The 27,528-nt window shown below is 39.6% G+C and overlaps 1 protein-coding gene across 3 annotated transcripts in view; it reads left to right on the top strand.

Annotated features, from left to right (window-relative positions):
* The window catches only part of LOC128822764 (zinc finger RNA-binding protein-like), a 75,523-nt gene extending 53,930 nt beyond the window's left edge, over window positions 1-21,593 (top strand). For 2 of the 3 annotated variants that reach the window (XM_054004572.1, XM_054004571.1), the window contains exons 16-20: window positions 3,964-4,061; window positions 4,863-4,958; window positions 17,311-17,422; window positions 17,533-17,630; window positions 19,307-21,593. In XM_054004572.1, coding sequence (XP_053860547.1) covers window positions 3,964-4,061; window positions 4,863-4,958; window positions 17,311-17,422; window positions 17,533-17,630; window positions 19,307-19,486 — 584 coding nt within the window. In that variant the 3' untranslated portion in view covers window positions 19,487-21,593. Of the gene's footprint in view, window positions 1-3,963; window positions 4,062-4,862; window positions 4,959-9,580; window positions 9,654-17,310; window positions 17,423-17,532; window positions 17,631-19,306 lie in introns of those variants that run through there. The other variant, XM_054004573.1, reaches the window with a different exon arrangement.
* Window positions 21,594-27,528: the final 5,935 nt, after the last annotated feature.

Here is a 27,528-nt window from a genome sequence, read left to right as displayed (position 1 = left end):
TTCTTAGTCTTTTTAAGTTTCAGGGATATTCATATGATACCTAGTAGTAGCACATTTTAGATTGTCATTTCCAGCACTGTGTATGATTCTCTTCTGTGCACTTAAACTGTAATTCTTTTTAGTAAAATTGTTTTCCAAATTTAATTTTTTTTGAGCTAGAAGTAATTGGAGTTTCAAATTATGTAGTGAGTTATTGTGATTAGAGTTTGCACAGTATAATCTATTTGCATAGTAGCTTTAAAAGACTGTAAAAAACGGACTGATTAGGCTACTGGACAGAAGAGACCCATTTTTAATTCCTCACCCTTATTTTGACTCTTATTTTCCTGCTGTGCATTTTCTTTAAATATACTCCTTGTCTTTTTCTATCCAAGTTTTACTTGTTTCATCAATTATCTTACCTGGCATGCCTCTTGTATAGGTGTCGGTTTCATTTTTGTTTTGTTTTAAATGAAATGCCACTTTAAATGTCTTCATTTGCTGTGTAAATACCTTGTTGGTTCAGTTATTCTTCTTTCCACTTTAACATATAGTCCATAAGTTTAAACATCTGTTTGAGAAGATACCTATGTTCTTAGCTTTGTTCTTATATTGAAATCTTCCCCCTTTTAGCCCCGTGCAGAGCAATGGCACTATCCTATTAAAAAATGCCCAAATCTGAATGGAGTACTTCAGATTTAAGTTTTCCTTCCACGTAAAAATTTCCTCTTCCAACATCTTAGATCCCGGACTGTCTCTCTTCTACTTTAAATCGAAGAAGAGTAATATTTTACAAAGTCTTCATTTCCCAGGAAAGGGTTAAAAGTCTCAGACTCCCCAGACAGCTGAAATCTCTGCCCAGAACTCTAATTCCCACACTGGGCATCTCCCCCCCCCTTCTCCTTCTCCTCTGCCGGCAAATTTCCAAGTGCCGTCAAGCTCTCTGCTCTCTGTTTCTTTCCCTCGCGGGGGGGGGGGGGGGGGGGGGGGGGCGGGGAACAAAGGCATCTCCGTTTCTCTCCACCCTTCCGTCTGCAGGAGCTGGCCTGGTTCCAGTCGCTTCACCCCTCACCTACCTCGAACAGGCCACATACCTTCCCCTCCCCCGCCCAGCCTGTGGCTGGGCAGGGGAGAGTCTGCACTCTCCTAGGACCAGAACTAAAAAGAAACAGTTCCCCTGGGAGTTCTTGCTTTTAACCCCCTGTGTTCTCAGAGGCGTATCCATACCTTCAGTGGTCAGTCCAAATGCCAATATCCAAATCTGACCACTGATTGGTTTAGCTACCAACTTCCTGAAAAAATTCACTTCCATGTCAAACCACGACAGTATCCTACTATTTAAAGTATCCTACTATTTATTTTGTATTTGTGTACAAATAGGTGGTTTCTGGGCTGTCTCTCTGCAGCATCCCTACTTGCTGGCATGTTTCATGTGACTATATATATAACTTCTATTCTTGGAATTACCTAACTTTATATCTTGCTGGAGTAAATTATAGGAGTAAATTATATTCCATTCAGCCAGCTCCTGTGAAATGAGTGCCATTGAGTGAAGGCTTTTTTTTTTCATCTTGTCTGGTGTATCACCAGTTATGCTACCAGTATACTTTGTCACTAGTCACAATAGCCATTTTCATAATTAGTAAAACAAAATACTTTAAAAAGTGATCATTACATTATATCCCTACAATTTTTAAAGTAACTTGAACGTACCATTTAATATTGTTCAGTGGTTCGTTTCATTGATTTAAACCATTTCCAAAAGGGCCTTGTGGTCTTTTCCATTTTGGTAACAAAGCAATCTGCTTTGTAATTAATCATTTTCTGAACATTTAAATATAAAAGATCTACCATATTTTAGAATAATAGAATCATAGAATCATTTAGGTTGGAAAAGTCCTTCAAGTTCATAAACTCCAACTGTTAAACTAACGCTGCCAAGTCCACTGCATCTACAGTGCCACATCTATACTTCTTTTAAATCCCTTCAGGGATGGTGACTCAGCCACTTCCCTGGGTAGCCTCTTCCAATGCTTGGTGACCCTTTCCTTGAAGAAATTTTTCCTAATATCCAATATAAACCTCCCCTGGCACAACTTGAGGCCATTTCCTCCTGTCCTATTGTTTGTTACTTGGGAAAAGAGACCAACAACCACCTTGCTACAACTTCCTTTCAGGTAGTTATAGAGAGTGATAAGGTCCCTCCTGAGCCTCCTTTTCTCTAGGATAAACACCTCCAGCTCCCTCAGCCACTCCTCATAAGACTTGTGCTCTAGACCTTTCACCATCTCCATTGTCCTTCTCTAGACATGCTCAGTGTCTGTCTTGTTTTGAGGGGCCCAAAACTGAACACAGGATTTGAGGTGTGGCCTCACCAGTGCCAAGTAGAGCAGGACAGTCACTTCCCTAGTCCTGCTGGCCACACTATTGCTGATGCAATCCAGGATGTCATTGGCCTTCTCGGCCACCTGGGCACACGCCGCCTCATGTTCAGCCACTGTCAACCATTGCCCCCAGGTCCTTTTCTGCCAAGCAACTTTCCAGCCAATTCTCCCCCAAGCCTGTAGTGCTGCATGGGGTTGTTGTCACCCAAGTGCAGGACCTGGCACTTGGCCTTGTTGAACCTCGTACCATTGGCCTCAGCCCATCAATCCAGCCTGTCCAGATTCCTCTGCAGAGCCTTCCTACCCTCGAGCAGATCAACACTCCCACCCAATTTGGTGTCATCTGCAAACGTACTGAGGGTGCACTCAATCCCCTCATCCACATCATTGATAAAGATATTAAACAGGACTGGCCCCAGTACTGAGCCTTGGGGACCCCACTAGTGACTGACCGCCAGCTGAATGTAACTCCATTCCCCACCACTCTGGGCCTGGTTGTCCAGACAGGTTTTTACTCCAGAATACGTGCACCTGTCTGAGCCATGAGCAGTCAGTTTCTCCAGGAGAATGCTGTGGGAAATGCTGTCAAAGGCATTTTAGGTAGACAAGATCCCCAGCCTTTCCCTCATCCACTAAGTGGGTCACCCTGTCATAGAGGGAGATAAGGTCATTTAAGTAGGACCTGCCTTTCCTAAACCCATGCTGGCTTGGCCTGATCCCCTGGTTGTCCTGTATGTGCCGCATGATGACAGTCAAGATGATCTGCTCCATTATATTCTCTGGTACCAAGGTCAGGCTGACAGGCCTGTAGTTCCCCAGATTCTTCTTCTGGCCCTTCTTTCAGTTACTCTGCTTTGGTTTTTTCTTTTTTGGCTTTTCTTTTTCTTGCTGAATCATAAGTAAAGCAGTCCCTATTCAGATCCTTCCTTGCATCCTGAATGTTATTGAAGCACATATATCATGGACTGAGGAATTTCTATGAGTAAGAGAGGACATTAAAAAGTAATGGAACTCTTAAAACTGAAGAGATTTCACATTCCTTTAGTCAGTTTTTTAAAATGCATAATAATTTCCATTTCAAGTTTAAGGTATGATAAAAATAACATTACAAAATATCTAGTGCTTTTAAGTGGATTTTTAAAAGTATACATAGCTTTTCTTAAAAAGAGTAGGTCCCAAATAGCATGGGACCATTAAAATTTTCATGAAACTAAGTATGAATATTTCTACTTTGTTAAAGTGGATTTTTAGTGTTCCTTCTGTCTTGTGGTCTCTGTGCTGGTGCACTGTGTCCAACCATTCTTCCTTTGCTATTTAATTTTAGGGGATATATGTTTTTACAGTGTTAGCTTAAAGAAAGAAGTACTGTGTATTGCATAATCTGCAATGGATTTGAAAATAACGTGACAGCTAAAGTTTAATATGATTCTACAATCTTCATACTGGGTTAATGCCCTAATACTAATTGAATGACTTTTATTGAACAATTACATTTGTTGTTCATGGGTTCAAGCTTTAAATGGCACGTGTGACATTGAAGCTACTTTAAATGGTCAAACACCCATTCCTCACTGCATTTTGCCAATTCAATCCATTTTAGATGTAACCTCGGGTATGGTGAAAGACCCACCGGACGTCTTGGACAGGCAAAAATGCCTTGACGCTCTGGCTGCTCTACGCCACGCTAAGTGGTTCCAGGTTCGGAACATCATTTTATTTTCTTCTTGTAGCCTTATGAGAGATTAGTTCAGTTGAAATATAAATGTTTAACTGTGTGAAAACACTCAGTGTTGTTCATGCTAATAATGCTTAATATTTTTCTGGTCCCTGAATTTAAGTGTAGAAGGTTGAGTAGGGAGGAACTGTTCTATGCAGTTATTGTTAATTTGACCTTTTTTTTTCTTTTTCTGGTCATCAAGAAAGCAATGTTGAAAGCTTGACTCACTTGGGGTGTTCATATGTTGTATATTTGTTATGTGTTCCATAAGGCTGCAGAGTAACTTTGCTTTAAATAATGGAATATGTATTTAAAGCTTTGTGTTTAGATTTAAGACTTTTTTCCTATTTCTTTAAGTGTAGGGAACGAAAGGCAAGAAGCAACTGTTTGGTTTAGTGACTTTGCATTCTAGCAAAGGCACAATAAAGAAACCAAACAGATTCCCTTCACCTTTCCGTCTCTATACCTATTTCTTAGACCTTTATTTTTATTTCTAATATAGAAAAATACTGTATTTATTGTTGCAAGTGAACATAGGTCAAAGTGTATAGGGGATCAAGAAATGTTATTCTTGTATAACCTGTGCACTTTGACTTCTATCACCTTAAATTACTAACCCTGTATAAAATACTGCTGTAAATGGCAGCTCTTAGAATAAAGTTGTAGAATGATTTGTTTCGGCCTTGTATCTGAGCTTCCATTGAACAGCAGTGTTTTAGTCTTTCAAAAAGTCCTATTTGCTGTATATGCTGGGATTAATTTGATTTTGTATTGTTCTCAAGGCTAGAGCTAATGGTCTGCAGTCCTGTGTGGTTATCATACGTATTCTTCGTGACCTCTGTCAGCGGGTTCCAACTTGGTCTGATTTTCCAAGCTGGGTGAGTAATGTTCTTCTGAATGAATCTTTTTAATGCACATTGGGATTTTTTTAATCCACTGCAAATAAAGCATGGGAATGTGTTACTACAGTTTTAAAATTTAGGTTTTTAATAGGAGTAATGTAGGGTTTTGCTTGGGGGGTTTGTTGGCTGGTTGGTTGGTTGGTTGATTTTTTGGTTTTCCCCAACAAATGATCCAGATTACCTCTACAATTTTAATTTTCTGTGGTTTTGCCATGTGGAGCTGAAAATGTTTTTTGAGAATGAATTTTCTTGTTGTTTGGAATTCTTTGAGAGTAGCGTTCTTATTCTATATTTTAACATTTTTTCCTTTACTCTGTATCAAAGAATCTATTTTTTTCTTACAGCCTACTCTGAATTGTTTAGACTTTACTGAAACTGGTAGAAAATAACATCAGCTGTGCCCAGATAGCTCTGTGATAACAGAAAAGCTGCTTGAAAGAATAATTCACAGCAATTCCTGCAATCATTAATATATTGTTTCTGCAAGATTAAATACCACATTACTAGTCTGTGGATGCATAACCATTGGCATTTTAATCAGTGTCACTTAGACACAGCTCTCTAGGTTGTAACTGGTTACCTATCTCAATTTTTGCAGCTGAGTGGTTTTGGAGCATTCTTTTACATTGACTATCTTAAATGATGCTCTCCAGGAGTGCAACTTGTGTTCCAAATATTAATAAATGTTCAATCTGTGGACTGCACAAAGTTAGTCTGAACCAAAATCTCTGAAGTGTATATACGTGGAGGTAAATTCAACTTTGACTTTTTTGTTTCATAGACCAAATCCTGTTGCACTGTGCTGCTTCCTAATGTAGACTTTTCAGTTTTGGCCGGAAGAGTGCTAACATTGTCGAGACAGTTATAATAGTTGGCATTATTGCAATGAGAAATGTTTTACAATTGTAATAAGCTTGCTGACCAGAAAAAATGTGGAGCAATTATTTCTGCTTTTTAAAATATTTAAAGTAAAAAAAAAAAAAATCCAGTTTCTGTGCTATACTTCATGAAAGATATACTGTACAAATATAGTTTAACGGAAGCTCAGAAGTACGTAAGTACCCTCAATATTGCTGACTAAGTAGCCAAAGAATAAACCCAGGCATACTTTTAGAAAAGCATCCTTTAAAATGTTGCAACACACAGCAGGTACATAGATGAAGAACAAGGAATGTTGTTTCTTATTTCTCATAATAGCTGTTCTAAGGCGCAGCCAGAAAGGAAGCGATGTGTCACAGAATCACTGAATGGGTAAAGTTGGAAGGGACCACAGTGGGTCATCTGGTTCAGCCTCCCTGCTCAAGCAGGGTCATCTCAGAGCACATGGCACAGGACTGCATCCAGATGGATCTGTGTTTTGGTTTGAAAGCAAAACCAGTGAGAGACTCCAAGTCAGAAATACAATTTATTGGGAAAAGGGAAAAAAGAAGACAAAAATACATGCAGTGATACAAAAGGAAGACCACTGACAAAGTCAGAATACAACCTGACACCCCTTTGGCCAGCATGCTGGTAGCAGTCCAAATTGGAGTGGCTGCAGTCTTCCTGGAGTGGCAGATGTGGTTGCTGTGTCTTCTTGGAAACCTGTGGAAAGGCTGCCTCTCTGTCTAGAAATCCCTGGATTTATCCAGGTGGGAATACCTAGCTCCTCCCCCTGGGCGGAGCATCTCACAATGGGCTGATGTTATTCTGAGTTACAAGGTGTGTCCTTAATCACCTGTTAAACAGAACTGGCTCCTGGAGAGTGTTATCTCTGAGTCATGTGGCAAGACATTGATGGGCCTATTAACAGGAGATAAGGAAAACTGTCCAGATGCAACTGCTACTCCGATGGTAATAGGAAACATCTTGGTGCTCAGTCTGGGACAATCTGGAATATCTCCAGTGAGGGAGACTACACAACCTCTCTGGGTAACCTGTTCCAGTGCATGGTCACTCACAGAATAAAGAAGTTCTTCCTTATATTCAGGTGGAACTTCCTGTGCATCAGTTTCTGCACATTGCTTCTTCTATTGGTTGGCATCACCGAGAAGAGCCTGGCTCTATCCTCTGGCACTCACCCTTTAGGTACTTATAGACATTGATGAGGTCCCCTCTCAGTTGCCTCTTCTCAAGGCTGAACAGGCCCAGTTCCCTCAGCTTTTCCTCCTAAGAGAGATACTCTAGACCCTTGATCAACTTCATAGCGCTCTGCTGGACCTGCTTCAGGAGCTCCATGTCTCTCTTGTACTGAGGAGCCCAGAACTGGACGCAGCACTCCAGCACACCAGGGCTGAGTAGAAGGGCAGGATCACCTCCCTCAACCTTCTGACAACACTCTTCCCAATGCACCCCAGGATGCCATTGGCCTTCTTGACCACAAGGGCACTACTGACTCATGGACAACTTGTCCACCCGGACTGCCAGGTTCTTCTCCGCAGAGCTGCTTTCCAGCAGGTCACCCCCAGCCTGTACTGGTGCCTGAGGTTATTCCTCCGCAGATGCAGGACCCTGCACTTGCCTTTGTTGAATTTCAGGCAGTTCCTCTCTGTTCATCTCTCCAACCCGTCGAGGTCCTTCTAAAGAGCAGCACAACACCCTGGGGTGTTGGCCACTCCTCCCAGCTTTGTGCCATCAGCAAACTTGCTGAGGAAGCATCTGCCCCTTTGTCCAAGTCATTGATGAACACATTAAACAATACTGGACACAGTATAGAACCTTGGGAAGCACCACTAGTGACAGTCCTCCAACTAGACCATGTGCCACTGATCACAACCCTCTGGGATCTGTTGTTCAGCCAGTTCTCAATACACCTCACTGTCCACTCATTCAGTCCATACTTCCTGAGTTTGCCTATGAGGATTTCATAAGAGATTTCAGGCCTAGGTGTGTTTCAGTTCTCTCTAAAAGTGCTTCCTGTCTTGCTCTTGTCTCTGAAAAATGGGAAATAAACTCTCCAACCAATTTGCTAGGTTAGAAAGCCAACATTACTTTATTAGCAGTGCTGGATACATGGGGGATTCTTCTCAAAGCATGCATGAGCAGCAACCTAAGAGACCAGGTTATATTCCTGAAACTAATGCATATTCATCACATTTCCTGAATACATGCATATATGCTAATTATTTCCATGGATTTGTTTGGATATGGTTCTAGATCTTCTGATGAATCTTTTCTCTTTCAGAGTATCTCAAATATGTCATCAGGTCATAATGTACTTCACTTATCATTCTTTGCTCTGACACACTGTTTTCGTTTAGGGTAAATTTGGGAAAAATTTTTTAGGAGGAGCTTTTAGAAAGTAAACTTTTTATGGTTTTTCTTTTACTTGGTTTGGGAAGAATTTTTTTTGAGAGAAGTGGAAAAAAACTTGTTTATTTAACAAGTAAAACACTTTCTAATATAAAAAAACAACACTAGATGACAAAACTCTTTTACTGCTCTGAAGAGATAACAAATTTAGAAAGTCTCTCTTGGGAGTGGTTGTTCATTTCTCGGTTTCTGGCGCTGGGGATGGCTGCTGCAGATCACAAAATGCAGGCTTTTGGTGTTTCTTGGTGTTTTTCAGGTCCCAGTCTGGAGCAGGTTTAGATGATAGTCAGGAAAGGGAAAAAAAAAACAGTTTAGGGTAAAAATTGGACTGCTTAGCTAAACTAACTAATAAGCAAAAGCAAAAGTAAAAGCAAGGGTAAAGAGAAAGTAAGTAAGCCAGCAAGCAAGCAAACTTAGCTTTTTTTAGACACAGACTATGGGGGGAGGTGAGCCGGCTAACAAGATAAAACAAACTTTTACTTTTCAGAGTCAGTCCTGAAGGCACAGAACATAATATCAAGCATAAACAGAATACACGATTGGGGATACAAGCACTATAATGTTACCTTAGGACATTCCACTCCTTATTTCTAAATTGTCAACGTAACTACTAAACATCATGTAAAAACTTTATTAAGTAAAAACTTCTATTTTTTACTTACTCAGACACATTTTTTATCTTACTTGTTTAAACTTTCGACACTTACACTTTTTTTTTTACTTGCTTAAACTTTTGATACTTACACATTTTCTTTTGTTTTATGTTTGTGTGGTTTAATGTATAAACAATGGCAGTAACATTTAGTAAATAGTGATATTTGTACATGAGTTTTACTTTATAATTAGGTCTTTTTGAGGTATATATTGTGTCATTTTATTTTTTTGTGTTATTTACTATGTACAACGGTTCTTGAGTAAAGATAATCTCACGAATGGGTTTGTTTGTACTTGAGGTAGAATTGATTTATACTGGGTTTTTTTTAACAAACTTTTGATATGTGTTACTGGTACTTTATTTTTGTTTCCTATATTTAGGGATTTAGACTGGGTAGGACTTGCTTGATTGGTGGAACTTTGGGTGTTAACTAACTAGGTGGTTTTTGCTAAATGTTCTTTTTAGATTTTAAAAGATTTTTTACTTAATGTTTTTAAGGTGGTTTTTAACAGTTTATTGTACTTTTTTATTTTGCTTGTTGCTGGTGCATGGTAGGGGATATGGTATACCTATTTAATGCTATGTTCTTTAGTTTAGGTGTTGATAAGGCTATTTTTAAAATGAGTTTTATTGTTTGATTTAATCTTTTCAGGGGTACTATGCCTTTAAAGGACTTGCTTTTTAAGGCTCAGGATGGTGTTACGGGCTGTAGCATGGGACACAGGGTAGGTTTCTAACTATTTCGTGGTGGCTTCTACCATTGTGAGCATGTAGCGCTTGCCTTGGCGTGTTTGGGGCAGCGCGATGTAGTCAATCTGCTAGGCCTCCTTATACTTGTATTTGGACTACTGTTTACTATACTATAGGGCCTTTACTTGCTTGGCTTGCTTGATGGCAGCACATGTTTTACAGTCATGGATAATTTGAGAAATATTGTTTATGGTTAAATCTACTTTTCCGTCTCATGCCTACTTATAGATGGCATCTTTACCCTGATGGTTTGAGGCATCATGGGCTTATCGTGTTAGGAATAACTCTTCCTTGTGTTGCTAATTTAAGTCTATTTTTGACACTCTTATTTTTGTAGCTTGATTTACTTGTTGCTTGTTTTGCTGCTCTTTATTAGCTCTACTTTTGGGGACATGGGCATCTACATGGCGAACTTTTACAGGTAGTTTCTCTACCTGGGTAGTAATGTTTTTTTATTTTTTAGCAGCTTAAATTGGTTTTTTTTTACGCTGTTAGTTAGTTTCTTTTTTTTTTTCAGCCATTCTTACAGAGCATTGGTTACTATTTATGAATTAGTGTAGAGGTAGAGCTTTGGCTACTTCTTCTTTTTTTGTAATGTTTAGGGCCAGTTGAACAGCTTTGAGTTTAGTAAGTTGACTTGATCTACCCTCTCTTTTAGTGGCTTTTGTGACTTGTTGTGTGGGGCTCTATACGGCTGCTTTCTACTTTTGATTCATCTTTAGGATGTGACAGGAACTATAAGTGAAAAGAGCGTAGTGTGTTTTCTCTGCTGGCAGTTGGTTGTATGGTGGAGTTTTTTCAGCCTGTGTCACTGGTTCTTGTTTTTTATTTGTGATACTAAAACTTTCACTTTCAGGCTAATTTGTAATTACTTCTAAAATTTCAGGGCGATTCAGTTTACCAATACGGGTGCGCTGTGTGATGAGAGTAATCTACTTGTTTTATGTAGCACTGGTGGTATGGTGGGTGAAGGGAACTTTTCTTCTGAACATCTACCCCAGCACTGGTAGTCGGGGTGCTAGGAGGAGTTGTGTTTCTGTACTAATCACTTCTGAGGTGGCTTGGACTTCTTTGTAGGTGGCTAAGATTTCTTTTTCTGTTGGGGCGTAGTTGGCTTCAGACTTTCTGTAGCTCTGACTCTAAAATCTTAATGGTTGGCCTTGAGTTTCATCAGGTACTTTCTGCTAAAGGCTCTAGGACAGACCATGGTTCCCGGCTGTAGAGTAGAGCATATTCTTCACATATGGTCCCGTCCTGACTGGGCTACGGGCTACTGCATGAGCAATTTTTTGCTTAATTTGGGTGAAAGCTTGTTGCTGATCAGGGCTTTAATGGAAATTGTTTTTCTTGCGGGTGACTAGGTAAAGAGGGCTCATGATCTGACTGTACTCAGGAATGTGTATTTTTTAAAAGCCTGTGGCGCTTAAGAAAGCTTGTGTTTCTTTCTTATTGGTTAGTGGGAACATAGCTGTGATCTTGTTGATGATATCTGTAGGAATTTGACGCTGTCTATCTTGCTACTTCACTCTTAAGAATTGGATCTCTTGAGCAGGTCTTTTAACTTTACTTTTTTTGATGGTGAAACCAGCTTCCAGGAGGATTCTGATGATTTTCTCTCTTTTCTTAAACACTTCTGCTGCTGTGTTCTTCTACACAATAATATTATCAATATACTGCAGATGTTCTGGAGCTTCACCTTTTACTAGTGCAGTCTGGATCAGTTTATGGCAGATGGTAGGACTGGGCTTCCACCCCTGGGGCAGTCGGTTTCAGGTATACTGCACTCCCCTCTATGTAAAGGCAAACTGAGGCCTGCATTCTGCTGCTAGAGGAATGGAGAAAAACGCATTAGCAATGTTAATAGTGGCATACCACTTTGCTGCCTTGGACTCCAGCTCGTACTGGAGTTCCAGCATGTCTGGCACAGCAGCACTTAGTGGTGGAGTCACTTCATTTAATGCACGGCAGTCTACTGTCAATCTCTATTCTTTTTTAGATTTACGCACAGGCTAAATGGGGCTGTTGAAGGGTGAGTGGGTTTTGCTGACCACCTCTTGGCTCTCTAGCTCTCAAATCATCTTATGGATGGGAACTACAGCAGTTTGAGCTGTTTTGTACTGTCAGTGATGTACTGTTGAAGTGGCAATTGGTACTTTTTGCTCTTTTCTCTTTAGAAGTCCAACTGTATTTGGATTTTGGACAGTTTAGGCAAGGTGTTCAATTGCTGGATGCCCTCTGTTACTGCAGCTGCTATCTTAAATGCTTATCTGAGTCTTTTTGGGTCATTAAAATACCCCCCTTCAGAGGTAATCTATGCTCAAAATGCATGGGGCCTCTGGGCCAGTCACAATAGGATGTTTTTTCCACTCATTTTCAGTCAGGCTCACTTCAGCTTCTATTAAGGTAAAGTCTTGTGATCTTCCTGTCACGCCAGTGATGGAGACAGATTCTGCTCTTACATGTTTTGATGGGACTAATGTGTATTGTGCACCAGTAGTGACCAAAGCCTTATATTTCTGTGGTTCTGATGTGCCAGGCCAACGAATTCACACAGTCCAGAAAACACAGTTTTCCCTCGCCTCTACCTGGCTAGAGGCAGGGCCCTTCTAAGCCTGATTATCCTTCTTTCCTTGGGCATATGTCTTAGAGGCTCCTTCCAGGGGATCGGACATGTCATCATCATCATCATACCTGGCAGCTTGGCTACCGGCAACTGGAGCTGCTTTCCTTTTGGTGGAACTTCCTCTCTGAGTCTTGCCTTCCTTCAATTCACGCACCTGTTGTGCCAGAGCAGCAGTAGATTTTCCGTCCCATCTCCTCATGTGTTCTCCGCAATCACGCCGGAAGAACCACAGCTCAGCTCGTGGGGTGTACCTTCTCTCCCCATCTGGGGAATGTTTGCATTGGATACTAGGGCTTCTAATTTGTACTGCCGAGATTTGGAGAAGGTCCTCTTTAATCTCCTCCCTGAGTTTCTTGTGATTCTCCTTTATCTTGTCTTCTAATTTCTGCAGACGTGTTTCCACTGCTGTGATTCTGGCATGTGTCGGGCCATGCACAGCATCTGCATATGCCCAGAGCTTCTTCACCATATCAAGCACGGTCTCATCCCTGTCATCTCACTTCATTATTGCTAAAGCAGAAGCGTATTCATGTGGCCTAAGCCATACAAGTTTTCGCTACATCACAGATGTACATGGCACTAAGTCAGGATTCTTAGTTGTTATGTCATCTGAGAAGATAACCTTTGCCACTGCCATTTCTCTCAGGCATTGGATCCCTTGTTCTATAGTCTTCCACTGGGTCTGCTGCATATAAAGATCATCTGCACACAGGTATCTTTGTGCTACACTTTCCAGGACCCATGCCCAGAGGCTGTGAGGGTTAGCCCCCCTCATCATTCCTTGGTCGATGACAGGATCATGTGACAGGGATCCCAAATGCCTCGCTTCAGTGCCGTCCAGAATTGTAGCTTCACCTGCAGCATCCCAAAGACGGACCAACCAACTAATTATAGACTCATCAGCTCGTCGAGTGTAATCCTTTCTTAGGCCACGGAGGTCCTTTAGGGAAAAGGACTCAGTATTGGCCTCTGATCTTGTACCAGTTGCTTTGACTCCTGATTTTATGTCAGGAGGCGTTGAGGGTCCTTCTCCTGCATCATAATCATCCTCGTCATCCACTGGTTGATCGGTCTTCTCTGCGCACTTTCCACTTCTCGTGCTAGTAGCAACAGCCATTGGTTGAGGCTTACAGTATGGTTTAGCTGCTGCCTTCGAGCCTGGGCTGTTGGCTGCAGCCTGAGTGACTGGGATAGCTGCTGATTTATCTCCCTTCCCCCCTTCCTCTGTCTGCTGCCCTACAGTATCTAGCAGGGTGCGATAAGCATATGCCAGGGCCCAGCTCACTGCAATGATCTTTTTCTCCTTAGGGGTATCATGGCACTTCTCTTTCAGGTACTTTGCCATCTCAGCTGGGTTCTGAATTTGTTCACATGGAAAGTCCCAGACTATAGGGTCAGAAAACTCCTTTAAGATTTGGCCCATATCCTCCCATTTCCCACACCACTCAGGATTTCTCACACCTGGGTCTACTCCTGGGTCAAGGGTCTCATCAGCCCTTCTAGAAATCTCAGCCCTCATTCTAGAGAAGCTGCAGACTGTATAGAGAAAGCGTACCAAATTAAATGCCAGAAAGATGGTCTCTAACATTCAGGGGAAACTGAACATTCTCCAATAGGGATGTAACAGATTCAGAGGAGAAGAAGGAAAGCAAAGGCTGAAAAGCCTCATCTCCTGCTTCTCCTCTAACAAACTGCGTGCACAGCCATAACCATGAACCATACATTCCTGGAACAGACTCCAGCACCTTTATAAACCTCCTGCAAGCCATTACAACTAAGCCTAGCCCGATGGATATTCTGGTCAGTGCCCCTCTACTGCAAAAACTACGTGTGGATATTCTCAGTTCAGTCAGAGAGAAAGAGAAAGGTTTTCTAACCAGGTGAGAGCCTGGGAAGCAGTTAGAAAAGAATGTAAATAATTCTCTAATCTACCTTGTTATTCACATTGTTTATAGATATGTTCTGCCACTGTGCGTCATTCACTGCCCACCAATGGTGTGCGATGTTTTTATTCTACGACCAATGAAATTAGTCTTCTCGATGTTCTCTATATATAGAGCGGTACATTTGATATAAATCAGAGTTCATTTTCTTCACCTTCTAATCTGGAGTTCTCTGTTCCCGTCCTGCTCAACAGTGTCAACTACATATTAGGGACAATACCGGAGCTATTTCTAGATAAGAAAATAAACCTAGGGACCATAGAGGTATTAAGACTTCAGAAAACCCTAGGGACCAGAAACACATGCAGGCCTCCACTCCAAGAGATATTATGAATTCAAACAACATAGCCAGTAACTGCTCTATACCAGCCCAGAGTAATTGCAACCAAAATATGATTAGAACAGGGTTTTTTTCCACTCTCTTGAGCCGCATGTTGGGCGCCAAAATATTTGTTTTAGTTTAGGGCAAATTTGGGAGAAAACCTCCAGGAGGAGCCTCCAGAAAGCAAACCCCCCCACAGCTCCTCCCCCACCTGGTTCGAGAAGAATTTCCTCAGAGAGAAGTGGAAAAAAACCTGTTTATTTAACAAGTAAAACAGTCCCCAGTACAAAAAAAACAACACCAGATGACAAAACTCTTTTACTGCTCTGAAGAGATGACAAATTTAGAAAGTCTCTCTTGGGAGTGGTTGCCCAGTTCTTGGTCTCCGGCACCTGGGATGGCTGCTGCAGATCACAAAATGCAGGCTCTCGGTGTTTCTTGGTGTTTCCCAGGTCCTGGTCTGGAGCAGGTTCAGTTGATATTCAGGAAAGGGAAAGGGGAAAAAAAAAAACAGTCCAGGGTAAAAATTGGACTGCCTAGCTAAACTAACTAATAAGCAAAAGCAAAAGCAAGGGCAACGTGAAAGCAAGTAAGCCAGCAAGCAAGCAAGTAAGCAAGCAAGCAAGCAAACTTAGCCTATCTTAGACACAGACTATGGGGGGAGGTGAGCCGGCTCATAACAAGACAAAACAAACTTTTACTTTTCAGAGTCAGTCCTGAAGGCACAGAACATAATATCAGGCATAAACAGAACACACAATTGGGGATACAAGCACCATACCGTCACCCTAGGACACACGCAATCCTTGTTCTCAAAACTAAGGTATCAGCTAATACATATTAATCACTGATAGAAGTAAACAAGGAAGCATTAGCTGGCAGAAGACTTATTAGTCACAGATATAGAGAGTTAACACAAGGCCAGAATCATCTCTGGTATTTGCATAAGCACTGTATGGTACAAAAGTAAACATTAACCACAAGTAGAAGGATCATACGCTATTGTGCTAAAATTAAAAGAATGTTCCAACATCTGCCTCCAGTGCTGCATAGACTTCTTATTAAAGAAATTTAACTTGTTCGGTAACACTCTTGGTGCCCAATGCATTGCCAGTGCCACGAATCACCACTGAAGTTTGTGTATTCAGTTGTTCTTTTGGCTTGTTGGCAAAGTCCTACTGACAAAAAAAAAAAGACATTTAAAATATATGATTTTTGACAGTTACAGATAAAATTTTGTAGATCAAGGAAATATATTTTTCTAGACTCAGAACTTTTCCTGACTTGTATGCTAGAAGCCTGTTACAAGCCAGAGATGCCAGAGCTTTTCAGAAAGAGCCTAAGTAGTTTTAATAATAGAAAATATTAGGAAATTTAAACATACACATTAGTATCAGTCTCTTTATATGCCTAGAAATAAAAACTAAATTAGAAGAATTGTGTCAAGTTCCTACAAGTTAGAAGGAACCAATATTCAAGGTTGATTTATTTTTATTTATTTTCCAAACTTGAAATCTAGCCATTTGTGCACATAAACACTGGGGCATCATAATTCCCATTTTCCTATTATGAAATTGAAGACTTTAGTGTATTGTATGAGGATCCAAAAGAACTAGATTTGAATAAATAATGTGATCTGCTTTTTTTTCTTTCCTGCTGTGTTTTGCTTCATACTTGAAAACAACTAAATTGTTGCTAAAACTCAAAAGCTTGACCCTGAGTGATACAGTGTAAGTACTAAAATACCATGCTTAAGAATTGAAATTTTTCAGTTAAATTGAGCTAAAATAGAAAGGAATAGGCACCCTTAGGGAGTGATTGTAATCAGCACTGCCTGTAGTTACTTGCATGCATTAGAATGGACATTTATTCTTGGAAAATAGAAAGAGAAGGCAACATTAGAGCAAATGTAAACTTGGGAGAGGAACCAAAAAAACAAACTCCCAGAAATCCCACCAAAAAACAAGAGAGACATATTGTTTAAAAATAAAACTTGCCAAGGAGGTGGTATTGAAACATCCATTTAATGCTTACTTTTGCAAAAATCTTTTATAGTTTTTTTGTAAAATAGTGTCTAATAAAGGCAAACAATGGAAATATTCACAGAAAAAAATGTGTAATTTTTAGACAAACCTGTTTATCATCAAGGGTTTTTTTTACACTTGTTTAACATCTAAGTTAGTGTTAGCATATACCCAGAAAACAAAAATTGCAGTGAACTTCAGTTTTGCAAAACTGAAGAACTAGTAGCCACTTAAATGTTAAAAGGTCATTAAATTTTGGATACTTTAAGTTTCTGTATTCTTGTAGGAAAAAAAAATAATTTCTCTGTAGCATCCTGTTAATTTCATTAGATGACTCAAATTCACCACTTCATACTGTGTGCTGTTTATTCACATGGCTAACAGATTCCAGTGACCTGCCACGTTTCATGCTCTCAAAAAATGACTGGACAAGTTCTCCAAGTAGGCTACTACTGTATAAATTTCTAAGAAAATCTTTGGACAACTTGTCATGAGAAGCAGCATATCAGTACTCAACACTCAATGTTAATCTTACAGTAGCTTTCTTTTTATTAATTGTTAACAAACATCTGATTTTTAAAATTTTAACTGAAAATGTTCTGTGATGTGTAATATCCTTCAAAATTTCAGTATCAAAAGTTCTGTACTGAACAACAGTAGTAGCTTTTTTTAAAAAAATCAGTCTTCTAAATTGTCTGGATTTTCTTATTGTTCTTCTAGGCTATGGAGTTGCTTGTGGAAAAAGCAATTAGCAGTGCTACTGGACCACAGAGTCCTGGGGATGCACTAAGAAGAGTTTTTGAGTGTATATCTTCAGGAATCATTCTTAAAGGCAAGTTGCAGTTGACCAGTGTCTGTATACTTATGTTTAAGTAATGTAAAATCTGTAATCTTGATTGAAATAAGATAGAGATGTGCTACTAATTAGCCTAACTGTTTTAGGTGGTCCTGGCCTTCTGGACCCTTGTGAGAAAGATCCTTTTGATACACTTGCTGTAATGACAGATCAGCAACGAGAGGATATTACTTCAAGTGCACAGGTAAGGAAAAGTGTCACAGTACGATAGGTTGGATTCAAACCTATACAGGGGCCCTCAGCCAACCCTGTTCAATCTTAAATGCAAGCAAACCACTGGCCAGAGAGCTGGGCAGAGAGCAGGCCCATCCAATCAGCTATCTGGACCCGGGCGATTCAAAGCCCCTATAAAAAGGGCAGCCATATTAAACTCAGGGCTGTTTGCTGATGACGATCGGTGTGTTGTGTCGTGTGTCTGTCTCCAACCCACGACCCCACGTAACAGAAAAGTATGTGTTAAGTAACTAAATCTGATGGATAGTTTTTTTGTGTGAGTGATTGGTTGATTTGGGGGTTTTTTTGTGTTTTTATTAATGGAACTATATGATGGACATGAATTTTCTTTTCTTAGAATGTAGTCCAGTCATTCAAATGATCAGTCTTAAGCTAGGCAACAAAAATGTCACAACAGAGAATGTATAATAGTGTTAATTTTTGTACTAAAATTAACATATTTTCCTGAAAAATTTGAAGCACTCCCATCTACATATATAATCTCCATAAAGATGCGTACTCTACAGTAGTATGTTATTAGATTTAAAATTGCACCGGCATTTAATATTTTATAAATTGTCCTGGTTTAGGGCAAATTTTGGGAGGAAACCTCCAAAGGGGTCTCCTCTAGAAAGCAAATTTCAGCAGCCCCTCCCCTAACCAGTTCGGGAGAAAAAAATCTCCTTGGAGAGAAGTGGAAAAAACTGTTTATTTAACAAGAAAAGTACTCACAAACATGAAAAAAATAAATAATATTAAACAATGGAACCTCTCGCTGTTCTGAAGAGATGGCAAATTCACAGAGTCCTTCTGTGGATGTGGCTCAGTCTCTCTGGGGCTTGGGCCCAGCGTGCCAGGCATTCAGCTTGGGGGGCTCCTGGGTGATTCTCCTGATGTCCTGGACCAGAGGGAAGCTGAACAGTCCCAGAAAGAAGGCACAGTCCAGGGAAAACCTTTCTTGCCTTAGCTAACAAGGAAAACCAGTGAAAAAAAAGCAAAGAAATCCACCTTGTCTCTCTCTCTCTCTGCAAAAGCTGAGAACTCCAAGAGCACTGAGCTCTCATCTGTCTCCTGCTGTCTGAGCTAGGCAGCACAGTCTGTGAGAGAGAGGAATTCCAGGGGAGTAAAGTGAAGCTTCTGCAGATAAACTGCGCGCCCTCTCGGTCTCTCTGGGCCTAGCTTAAAACTACAGGACCCATTTCTGAGCAAAAAGACAGATGATGGGGATACCAGCATCATAAAGTCACCCCAAGAAATCTGTGAAAGCTTAAATTTTAATATTTATTGTATCTACGAACAGTATTGGTTATTCATGCTTGCAGCTTAAGAGTTTACTGCCCCTACCTCTTAATTCAATCCTTTTGCCGAAGATTGCTAATGCATATTGAGACACATGACAAGCCTTGGCTGCTTCAATGCAAGTCCAGCAGATAAAACACATATATATTATTTTTAAGTTAATATGTTGTATTTTGTATTGAAGCAGCTAATTTTAATGTGTTGACTTTGTTGGGGGAAGAAAGAGAGGATAATAAGAGCTAAGGATAATATCATATACCACTAATGTTCTTCATTAATTGTTTGATAAAGTATTTTAAATTGACATTTGTTTCTAACAGAAATATCTTTTTTCTATCCTTTTTCTAGTTTGCGCTGAGACTCCTTGCATTCCGTCAAATACACAAAGTTTTAGGAATGGATCCATTACCACAGATGAATCAACGCTTCAACATCCATAATAATCGTAAAAGAAGAAGGGACAGTGATGGGGTTGATGGATTTGAAGCAGAGGGAAAAAAAGACAAAAAAGATTATGATAACTTTTAAAAATGCTTGTCATTAGTGCTAAGATTGAAGGTGATAAAAAGTCCATTTGTTGCCTTGATTTTAAATGGACATAATAATGTATGTTTAAAATATCCAAAACCAACTTAGTAATTAGATTTGGAAGAGAAAAATATAGCTCTTCTGTGAGATTGTGAATATTTTAATGATTTACTGTATCAGACAGATTATGAATGGAAAGACTGCAAATGGAAACTGTCATTGGAAAAAATTGTGTTTTTTCCCCATTACATTTTCTTTAAATGTGTTGCTAACTTTAGTCTCCATTTCTCTCTTGTTCATTGTTGTATCTTGACTGTATTTAATGCAGCGTTTGTGCTTCTGTTCCTATGTGTATTTTGATTATTTTTTTTATTTGGAAGGTTTTTTTCTTTGCCTTTGACACTAGTTGTATAAGTTACATTGTGTTAGCATAAACTTGCCCTCCCAATTAATATTTTACAGAACTTCATTTTGTAAAGTGAGACTGCAGGATTATGTTTTTGCTTTTGTTTTCCTAAATGTGAAGGGGTTGCAACACATAATTATCCTGCCATTTGAGTGCTCAGAATTAAATGTTTTTGACAGTCTTTTGGCATTTGTCTCTTTAGTGTGATATAAAATGTGATATAGTGTGATATTAATACAAATTTTTGTTAATCTAATCAACTTTGCTGTTAGTTGTATATTAGCAGTATAAAAAGCTAATATATACAGTATGGTCTTGCAACAGTTTTAATGCAGCTGCATAATTGATCAAAGTTTTGCATGATGTTTTGAGATTTTTTAATATAAGGGCTTTTAAAACTATCAGGTTAAATGCGTAGGTCTTTCTATGATTGACTTTGTAACGTAGCAAGGTCAAAATATAACTTTCGGAATTTCCTTTTTCAACATACAAACAGAAACAGGCATTTCCCATTTAGACAAAGTTAGTAATTCTTTTCAGTCCACTTTGTTGATATTAATGCCTCTCAGCCCTTAAAATAAATGTTTGTCATATCAGTGCCTGTAAGGGTATTCCTTATAGCTATTTCTGTATAAACTCTCAGTGATTTTTTTTCAATAATTCAAATTTTAAAAAGTGAAGTATAACTGAAAAAGTGAACATTAATAAAGGAAAAAAGTAACCCTGAAAATTGTTTGATGTATGCTTATGTCTCTTTCAAAAAGCTAAGTACAGCAGTGGTGTAGTAATGTTACACCATACTGTTGATGTATGCTCTGATACACAGATTTGTTGTGACAGCACTATTGTGGAATATGCAACTAAAAGCTAAAATGTATTAAATTACTAAAATTCATTATACACTTGAAACTGAAATTTCCCTCATTCTATTCAGTGTGTATTATGCTTTGTTGCAAACCCATAAAACTCACAGATAAACATAGACTAACATTCTGGTAACTATTGATGGCTGTAGGAGTGCATCACACATTACAAAAATCATTTGTTATTTCTGGTACAATTAAAAAACCTTTTTGTTCCATTTTGAGGTCAAATTTATCTTTGACCTTTTTAATAAATACTTCTTGGAGTAGAATGGGGGGGTGTTTTTGTTTGCAATGCTTACTACTAACAGCATGGCCCTGTAAAATAGAAATATACAATATTTTAGAAAAATAGAGAGAATCTTAAGGAAATATATTAATAGCATTCTTCAAGCACTAGAGTGCAGTTTTAAAAGGAGTGGTTATTAGTGGTTATCAAATAAAAGGAAGGCTTTCTCATTGTAGGAAAGATTTCTTACCAATTTCAGCATCAGAAATACAATAATTAATGCATGTTTTAAAATTACTTTAAGAAAGTATTATGCTAGTTTCTTTTGTCTGGCCTTGATGTGTGGCTCCGAGCATGTGCTTGGTCTTAGTTGGTGGGTATTGGTTGTTTGGGTTTTGTTGGTTGGTTGGTTGGTTGGTTGGTTTTTTAAAAGGGATATCTTGCTGCCATGGTGTCTGATAAGCCATTACTGTTTATTTTGAAAGCTAGAGGTGCTATTCATGCGGCTAGTTCAACTCCATACCAAAGTTTCTTTCTCCATAAAACAAACATGTTTATTTGGGCATGTGATTGACCCTAACATTTCAGATTAAAAAGGTCAAAGATGTATTTTGGATTTAGTGTGTTTTTGTTCTACTGGCTTTTAAATCTTAACCAGTTTCTGGGTCTTTTGAACTACTGTATACTTAAAGTGATTCCACATTAAATATGAAGCTGTGACTAGGATTTTTGCGCTGTGTGGTGAAGAGTGAATTTGCAGATTATTTCTGTTTTACCTGCCCATTTTAATGGGCTATTTTAACTATGTAACTCCTGACTCTTGTTAAGCTAAGAATAATGGAAAAAACGGGTTTTAAAAAGTAAAGCATGAGCTTTGTTTTTAAATATTACATTGTGTGCTTAGGAAGCTAAAGTTAAGACCAAGTAATCAATTTACAAACAAGTAACCATTTTAATACCCTATGTTTTGATAATGCTATTGGTTCGCTAATAAACAGTGTTTGCCTTTCTTATTCAGCAATGCTGTGTGTTAAATTTCAAAGTGCCAGACACTATAGTCATAATACACAAAAAAGAAATGTACACAGCAAGAATTTTCCCCTCAGTGCTCACTTTAGAGGAACAATTTAGTAAAATGAGAGCTGTTCTGTTTTGAAGTATTTTCAAGCTTTGACTTGTTTGCCTAGTTTTTAAGTATGTGCTATCTGTGAGCATTGTACTTTCACATGGGTTCCTGTAGAGGCATTGGTAGAAATGCAAGTCTGTTGGATACATTCCATCAACATCTCACCCTATTACAGAATTCTATATGAATTGTTAACCTTATGGAGCTATTGAATGTGATGGATTCATTTGCTGCTTCTATTTTTAGACCTATTTCACTACTCAGAAGTGATTTAAAATTTACTTAAAATTGTACCTAGCAACTTTCTGAGAGTTGAAATCAACTTTAAATATTCCTACAGCTATTTTCATGTATATTTAACATTCTTGTTGCTTGATGAATATCTGGTGATGATGGGTCTGTGAAGAATTCACACAATGCCAAATTCATTTCTTTATTAAACAAGACTTGTTTGCACTACCCAAACAGATTTTATCAGCATACCACTAGTAATAGAGAGGGAAAAAAAAGGAAATTGGGAGGCATAATTTGCAATCTGTTGTTTTTTCCTACTTACATCATAGGTTTACAAAGTACAGTGATAGATTCAACCAGAATATGTTTTCCTTCTGGGTGGCTTTTTTTTTTCCTCTGAAAGCTGTAAGCCAAAGAGCTTTCCTAGGCAAAAAAGGCTAGCAAATTAGATTTCTTCTGAGAGATACTTTTATAAATCTTCTCAAGAGTTCTCTTTTCCTGTACTGTGATATTTCTCAGCCTTTTTAAAATGAAACAGACACCTAGTCTTTTGAGGAGGAAAAAAAAAATTAAGGAGTGTCATCAATAGTGTTATCACAATGGTTTTGATTTACATCCAAATAAAAATTAGGCTTAATTCTGTTAATATCTGTTGATTTGTGTTCTCCAATTTTGTTCCATTTTCTCATTTAGATTTATGAAAATGTGCAAATCATAGAATCATTAAGGTTCAAAAGGCCTCTTAGATCATCAAGTCCACATATATATATTCCTAGTACTGAGAAAATTTGAAGTTATTGAACTGCGTTCTGTTAGGTTAGAGTTTACATTTTAAGAACTGCTGCCGTAACAATACGTGGCATGTGTAAAGTTCCTAACAGGGTAAAGTTCGTTGGTTTTCATGGATACCTGGTTGGAAGTTATTCATGGGGATTTTTAACCTGTACGGTGCACACTTTCCCACTTAATCTAGCCTTAGCATGTCTGCATTAGCAAAGTTCCTCATTAAGGGTTGTAGTCCTTAATAGGTATGTTTTCCTAAACTATTTTGTCCTGGGGTGACTTTATGATGCTTGTATCCCCATTCATCTCTTTAGCCCAGAAATAAATTTTTCACCTTTATGACTGGTTCCGAGATAGAAGGGGGGAGAGAAGAAGCGCGGAGTTTGTTATCAGAAACTGCACTCACTCCTCCACATTCCTTCTGGACTGTGTTGTCTGCAGCATGGACAGACAGCGGGACAGAGCTCTCCTTTGCTTTTTAAGTAGTTTTTAGCTAGCTGAGGCAGAGAAGTTACCTGGACTGTGTTTTTTTTTCTTTTTCTTGGAACTGTTCGAACCTGCTCTGGACTGAAAACCCAGAAGAGCACCGGCAGCTCACATCTGTGGCCCGCTGGGGCCTGGCCTGGGCCACGGCATTTTTCCAGCACCGAAGGGACTGATAAGACACTGAGTAAGCTGAGCTACAACCCACCAAAAAAAACTTTCTGAGTATATGTGAAAAATGCATATTATATTGTTATGAACAGTTTCCAGGTGTTCCCCAGAGACGCGGGCAGGACCTTCCTACTTCCCATGGCAACACTAAAAGAAAACTACTAACTCTAGCTAAGTACCGATATTGAAATGCTAATTAGCTAATTGCTGTTTGTTTTCTCTAAACTACCTGGGGACAACCGGCCTCCCACCCCTCCACGCTGCCACTCTGAGACTAACATGCAAATAGAAACCCCTTAGGATCATGGGAGTATTTTTAGGAGGAAAAAAAGAATATAAATCAAAAACTGAACACAGTAGAGGAGTCTAGACAAATGCCCTAGCTGAGGAAGAGGGAAACACATCCCCTGATTGACTTTTAACTGTCGCCATCACCTAAGAAGGAACAGACTATATTAGGCTCTGAGAAGCAGGGCGATAGAGAGACAGAGAGCCCTGGTGCTGCCACCACGGAAAGAGCGGGGACAGCTGTTTTTCTGGACTTCAGCAACAGACTCTGCACACCACGCCTCCTCATCCTCGGGCCACCGGTGTGCCACAAGGAAAGGAGAAAGGACAGCTGCTGCTCGGGACTCCAGTGACAGACTCTGCACGCCTCCTTCCTTTTGGCTGCCTGGGAAAGCTACAACCGCGGGGGTGAGCTCTGCGTCGGGCCCCCTGCTCAGCTGATCTTTTTAATAAAGAGCTGAACATTAATAAAGGCATTAGCCCTGTTCATTTCAATATGACTGGCTCTTCGCAAATATTAAGATGAATACTATATGTGTTATGTCAGAAAGTTATGCTCTATTAATCTCTTTTCAGTAGTGCTCTATTAATCTCTTTTAAGTAGTGTGGTAAATATAGTTTTTAGGCTATAGCATAATATTAAAATAGAAACTATGTGATGTAAGATTGTCCTGGTTTAGGGCAAATTTGGGAGAAAAACTCCAGAAGGAGCCCCCAGAAAGCAAACCCCCCACAGCCCCTCTCCCCACCTGGTTCGGGAAGAATTTCCTTTGAAAGAAGTGGGAAAAAAACTGTTTATTTAACAGGCAAAGCACTCCCCAGCACAAAAAAAATTAACAACACCAGATGACAAAACTCTTTAACTGCTCTGAAGAGATGACAAATTTAGAAAGTCTCTCTTGGGAGTGGTCGCTCTGTTATCAGTCCCTCCGGTGCTGGGAATGGCTGCTGCAGGCCACAAAGTGCAAACTCTCGGTGTTTCCCAGGACCAGTCCGGAGCAGATTCGAATGGTTCCAAGAAAAGGGAAAGAAAGACAGTCCAGGGTAAAAATTCAGACTGCCCAGCTAAACTAACTAACAAACAAAAAGCAAAAGCAAGCAGAAGCAGGAGCAAGAGCAAAGACCAAGAGCAAAAGCAAAAGCAAAAGCAAAAAGCAAAAGCAGCACTATGTACTGCCATCTGTGTCCAGCAGACCGTGGGGGAGTGAGCAGGCTGATAACAAAACAAAACTTCGCTTTTCAGAGCCAGTCTTGAAGGCACAGAACATAATATCCAGCATAAACAGGACAGATGACTGGGGATGCAAGCATCATAACGTCACCCTAGGACAAAGATAATTTTTGTAACTAGCTCGAGGAATGGAAAAGATAATCAAGAAATTCTTTGCATTATCCTATTTGGATAGAGATAACAGCAACAGACACCAAAATTCCAAGAGAAGAATTATTGTCTCCTTATCAGGAAAGCTCAGACTTTGAGGAACCAATAAGGTTGATTTATAAGATGGGGGGGAGAAGCTAAAATTAAGCAGAAACACCCTAGTTTGAAAGGAATGTTTGAATCATGTATGAGATATATGAATATGCAATAGGCTTTTGCTTTTAAGGGGTCATCCTTTGTTAGCAAGGTGTGCTTTTTTCGCAGAGTGCCAGGCACCCAGATGTCCATAATTCTTTGCTTTTTACAGTCTCTTATTGTCCTAATTTTTATTACTATTTTCATTACTATTAAACTTCTAAAATTTTAACAAAAGTGAATGGCGTTTTTCACAATTGGTGGCCCGTACGGGGATCTAACACCTTGCTTCCAAAACCTCAGAGGATTCCGAGTGAGGGAGGCGCGCCCTGTCAAGTTTGGCAGCCTCGCTCTGTTTTTTCTGGCGTGATTGGCAGATGAAGGTTCCTACTGGGTGGACAAAAAGAGACAATAAAACAAAGGAAAGGGAAAAGGCTCCCTAAAACCACGGTAATTGGCCCCCTAAGACTAGTGTACACGAAGACCCGGAAAGGAAAAAGGATTGTAAGTACTTTTCGGGGGGGGGCAGATACGGGAGGGGGGGCGGGGGTTGTGAGATATGTGAATGAGATGTGGGCCTGTGGATATTCTCAGCTCAGTCAGAGAGAAAGAGAAAGATTTTCTAACCAGGCAAGAGACTGGGAAACAGTTGGGAAAGAATGTAAATAATTCTCTAATCTATCTTGTTATTCACATTGTTTATAGATATGTTCTGCCACTGTGCATCATACACTGCCCACCAATGGTGTGGGATGTTTTTACTCTAAGACCAATGAAATCAGTCTTCTCGATGTTCTCTATATATAGAGGGGTACATTTGAAATAAATCAGAGTTCATTTTCTTAGCCTTCTGATATGGAGTTCTTTGTTCACGTCCTGCTCAACAGCGTCATGGGCCAGCTGCTCCAGACCTGCAAAGTGATTGTGGGGCTTCTGAGTGATGTGGTTCCGTTATTTCGTGAGAAATCCAGCCAGCGAGGAAACAAAGTGAATGAAAAAAGAGTGAGAGATGCCCAGGGTGACTGGGACGGGGTCCCAGGGAGGAGTTGGACCCCTTGGAGGAAGGGAGCAGAGGAGTTTCCTAGCACAATCCACTAGGAAACAGGACAAAGGGGAGGGGCCTCTAAAAAATTTGCCAGGTTGAGGGTCTAAACCACACAAGAGACTCGGAAATGCCAAACTCATGAGCATCTAGGGTTAAAAGCTGCTAGGCTGAGAGTAGCAAACTCATGAGCATCTAGGCTTAAACGCTGCTCGATTGAGAGTAGGCAAGCTAGATACTCAGGGGTGTGGGATCCAAGAGCACCTTGAAATGGCCAATAACATCTGAGATTTTAACAAGTGATTTGAAAGTAAAAGGTACCTTAATGTTGTCTTGTTGTGTGTGAGAATGAGTGAGAAATAAAAGTGAGTAAATGTAGATGAATGAAAGTATATGTAATGTAGATTGTTTATTTTAAGCTTCACTTCATCTCATTGGAGGGAGGTGTATTGTACTGAATTGTATTGTGAGAGAAAGGGGTTTTTGTGTTGTGGGAAGAAGGTGGTATTTAAGTTGTTAGAGAAAGTGGGAAACAGAGGCAGGGGACAAATAGATAAGATCTTGAAAAATGGGACAGAAAACCAGTAAGTTGGGTACAGGGGGAAAAAAAGGGAATAAAAAGTACCAGCAGAGATACGCCAAGATAGCCCTCTGGGAGTTAAGTTAGCTAACTGGGATACAAATCCTTGTACAAGGAGAAAGGACAAGGTAAAGATGATCCAATTTTGGATGGCCAAAGAAGGAAATAAGACCTGACCACTTTTATTGACCTAGATACGGCTCTTTTGAAGTTTGGATTTGTCAGGCCCTAAATTTATTTTTAAATTCAAAAGAACCATTTAATCCAGAAGAAAGAGAATATGCCGCATGCTGGATGGGAGATCGTAGGTGCGGACCCAAG

Source organism: Vidua macroura, assembly GCF_024509145.1.
Source record: "Vidua macroura isolate BioBank_ID:100142 chromosome W unlocalized genomic scaffold, ASM2450914v1 whyW_random_scaffold_74, whole genome shotgun sequence".
Classification (NCBI taxonomy): domain Eukaryota; kingdom Metazoa; phylum Chordata; class Aves; order Passeriformes; family Viduidae; genus Vidua; species Vidua macroura.
The sequence above is the reverse complement of the archived record's forward strand: the minus strand, read 5'-3'. Positions and strand labels throughout refer to the sequence as shown.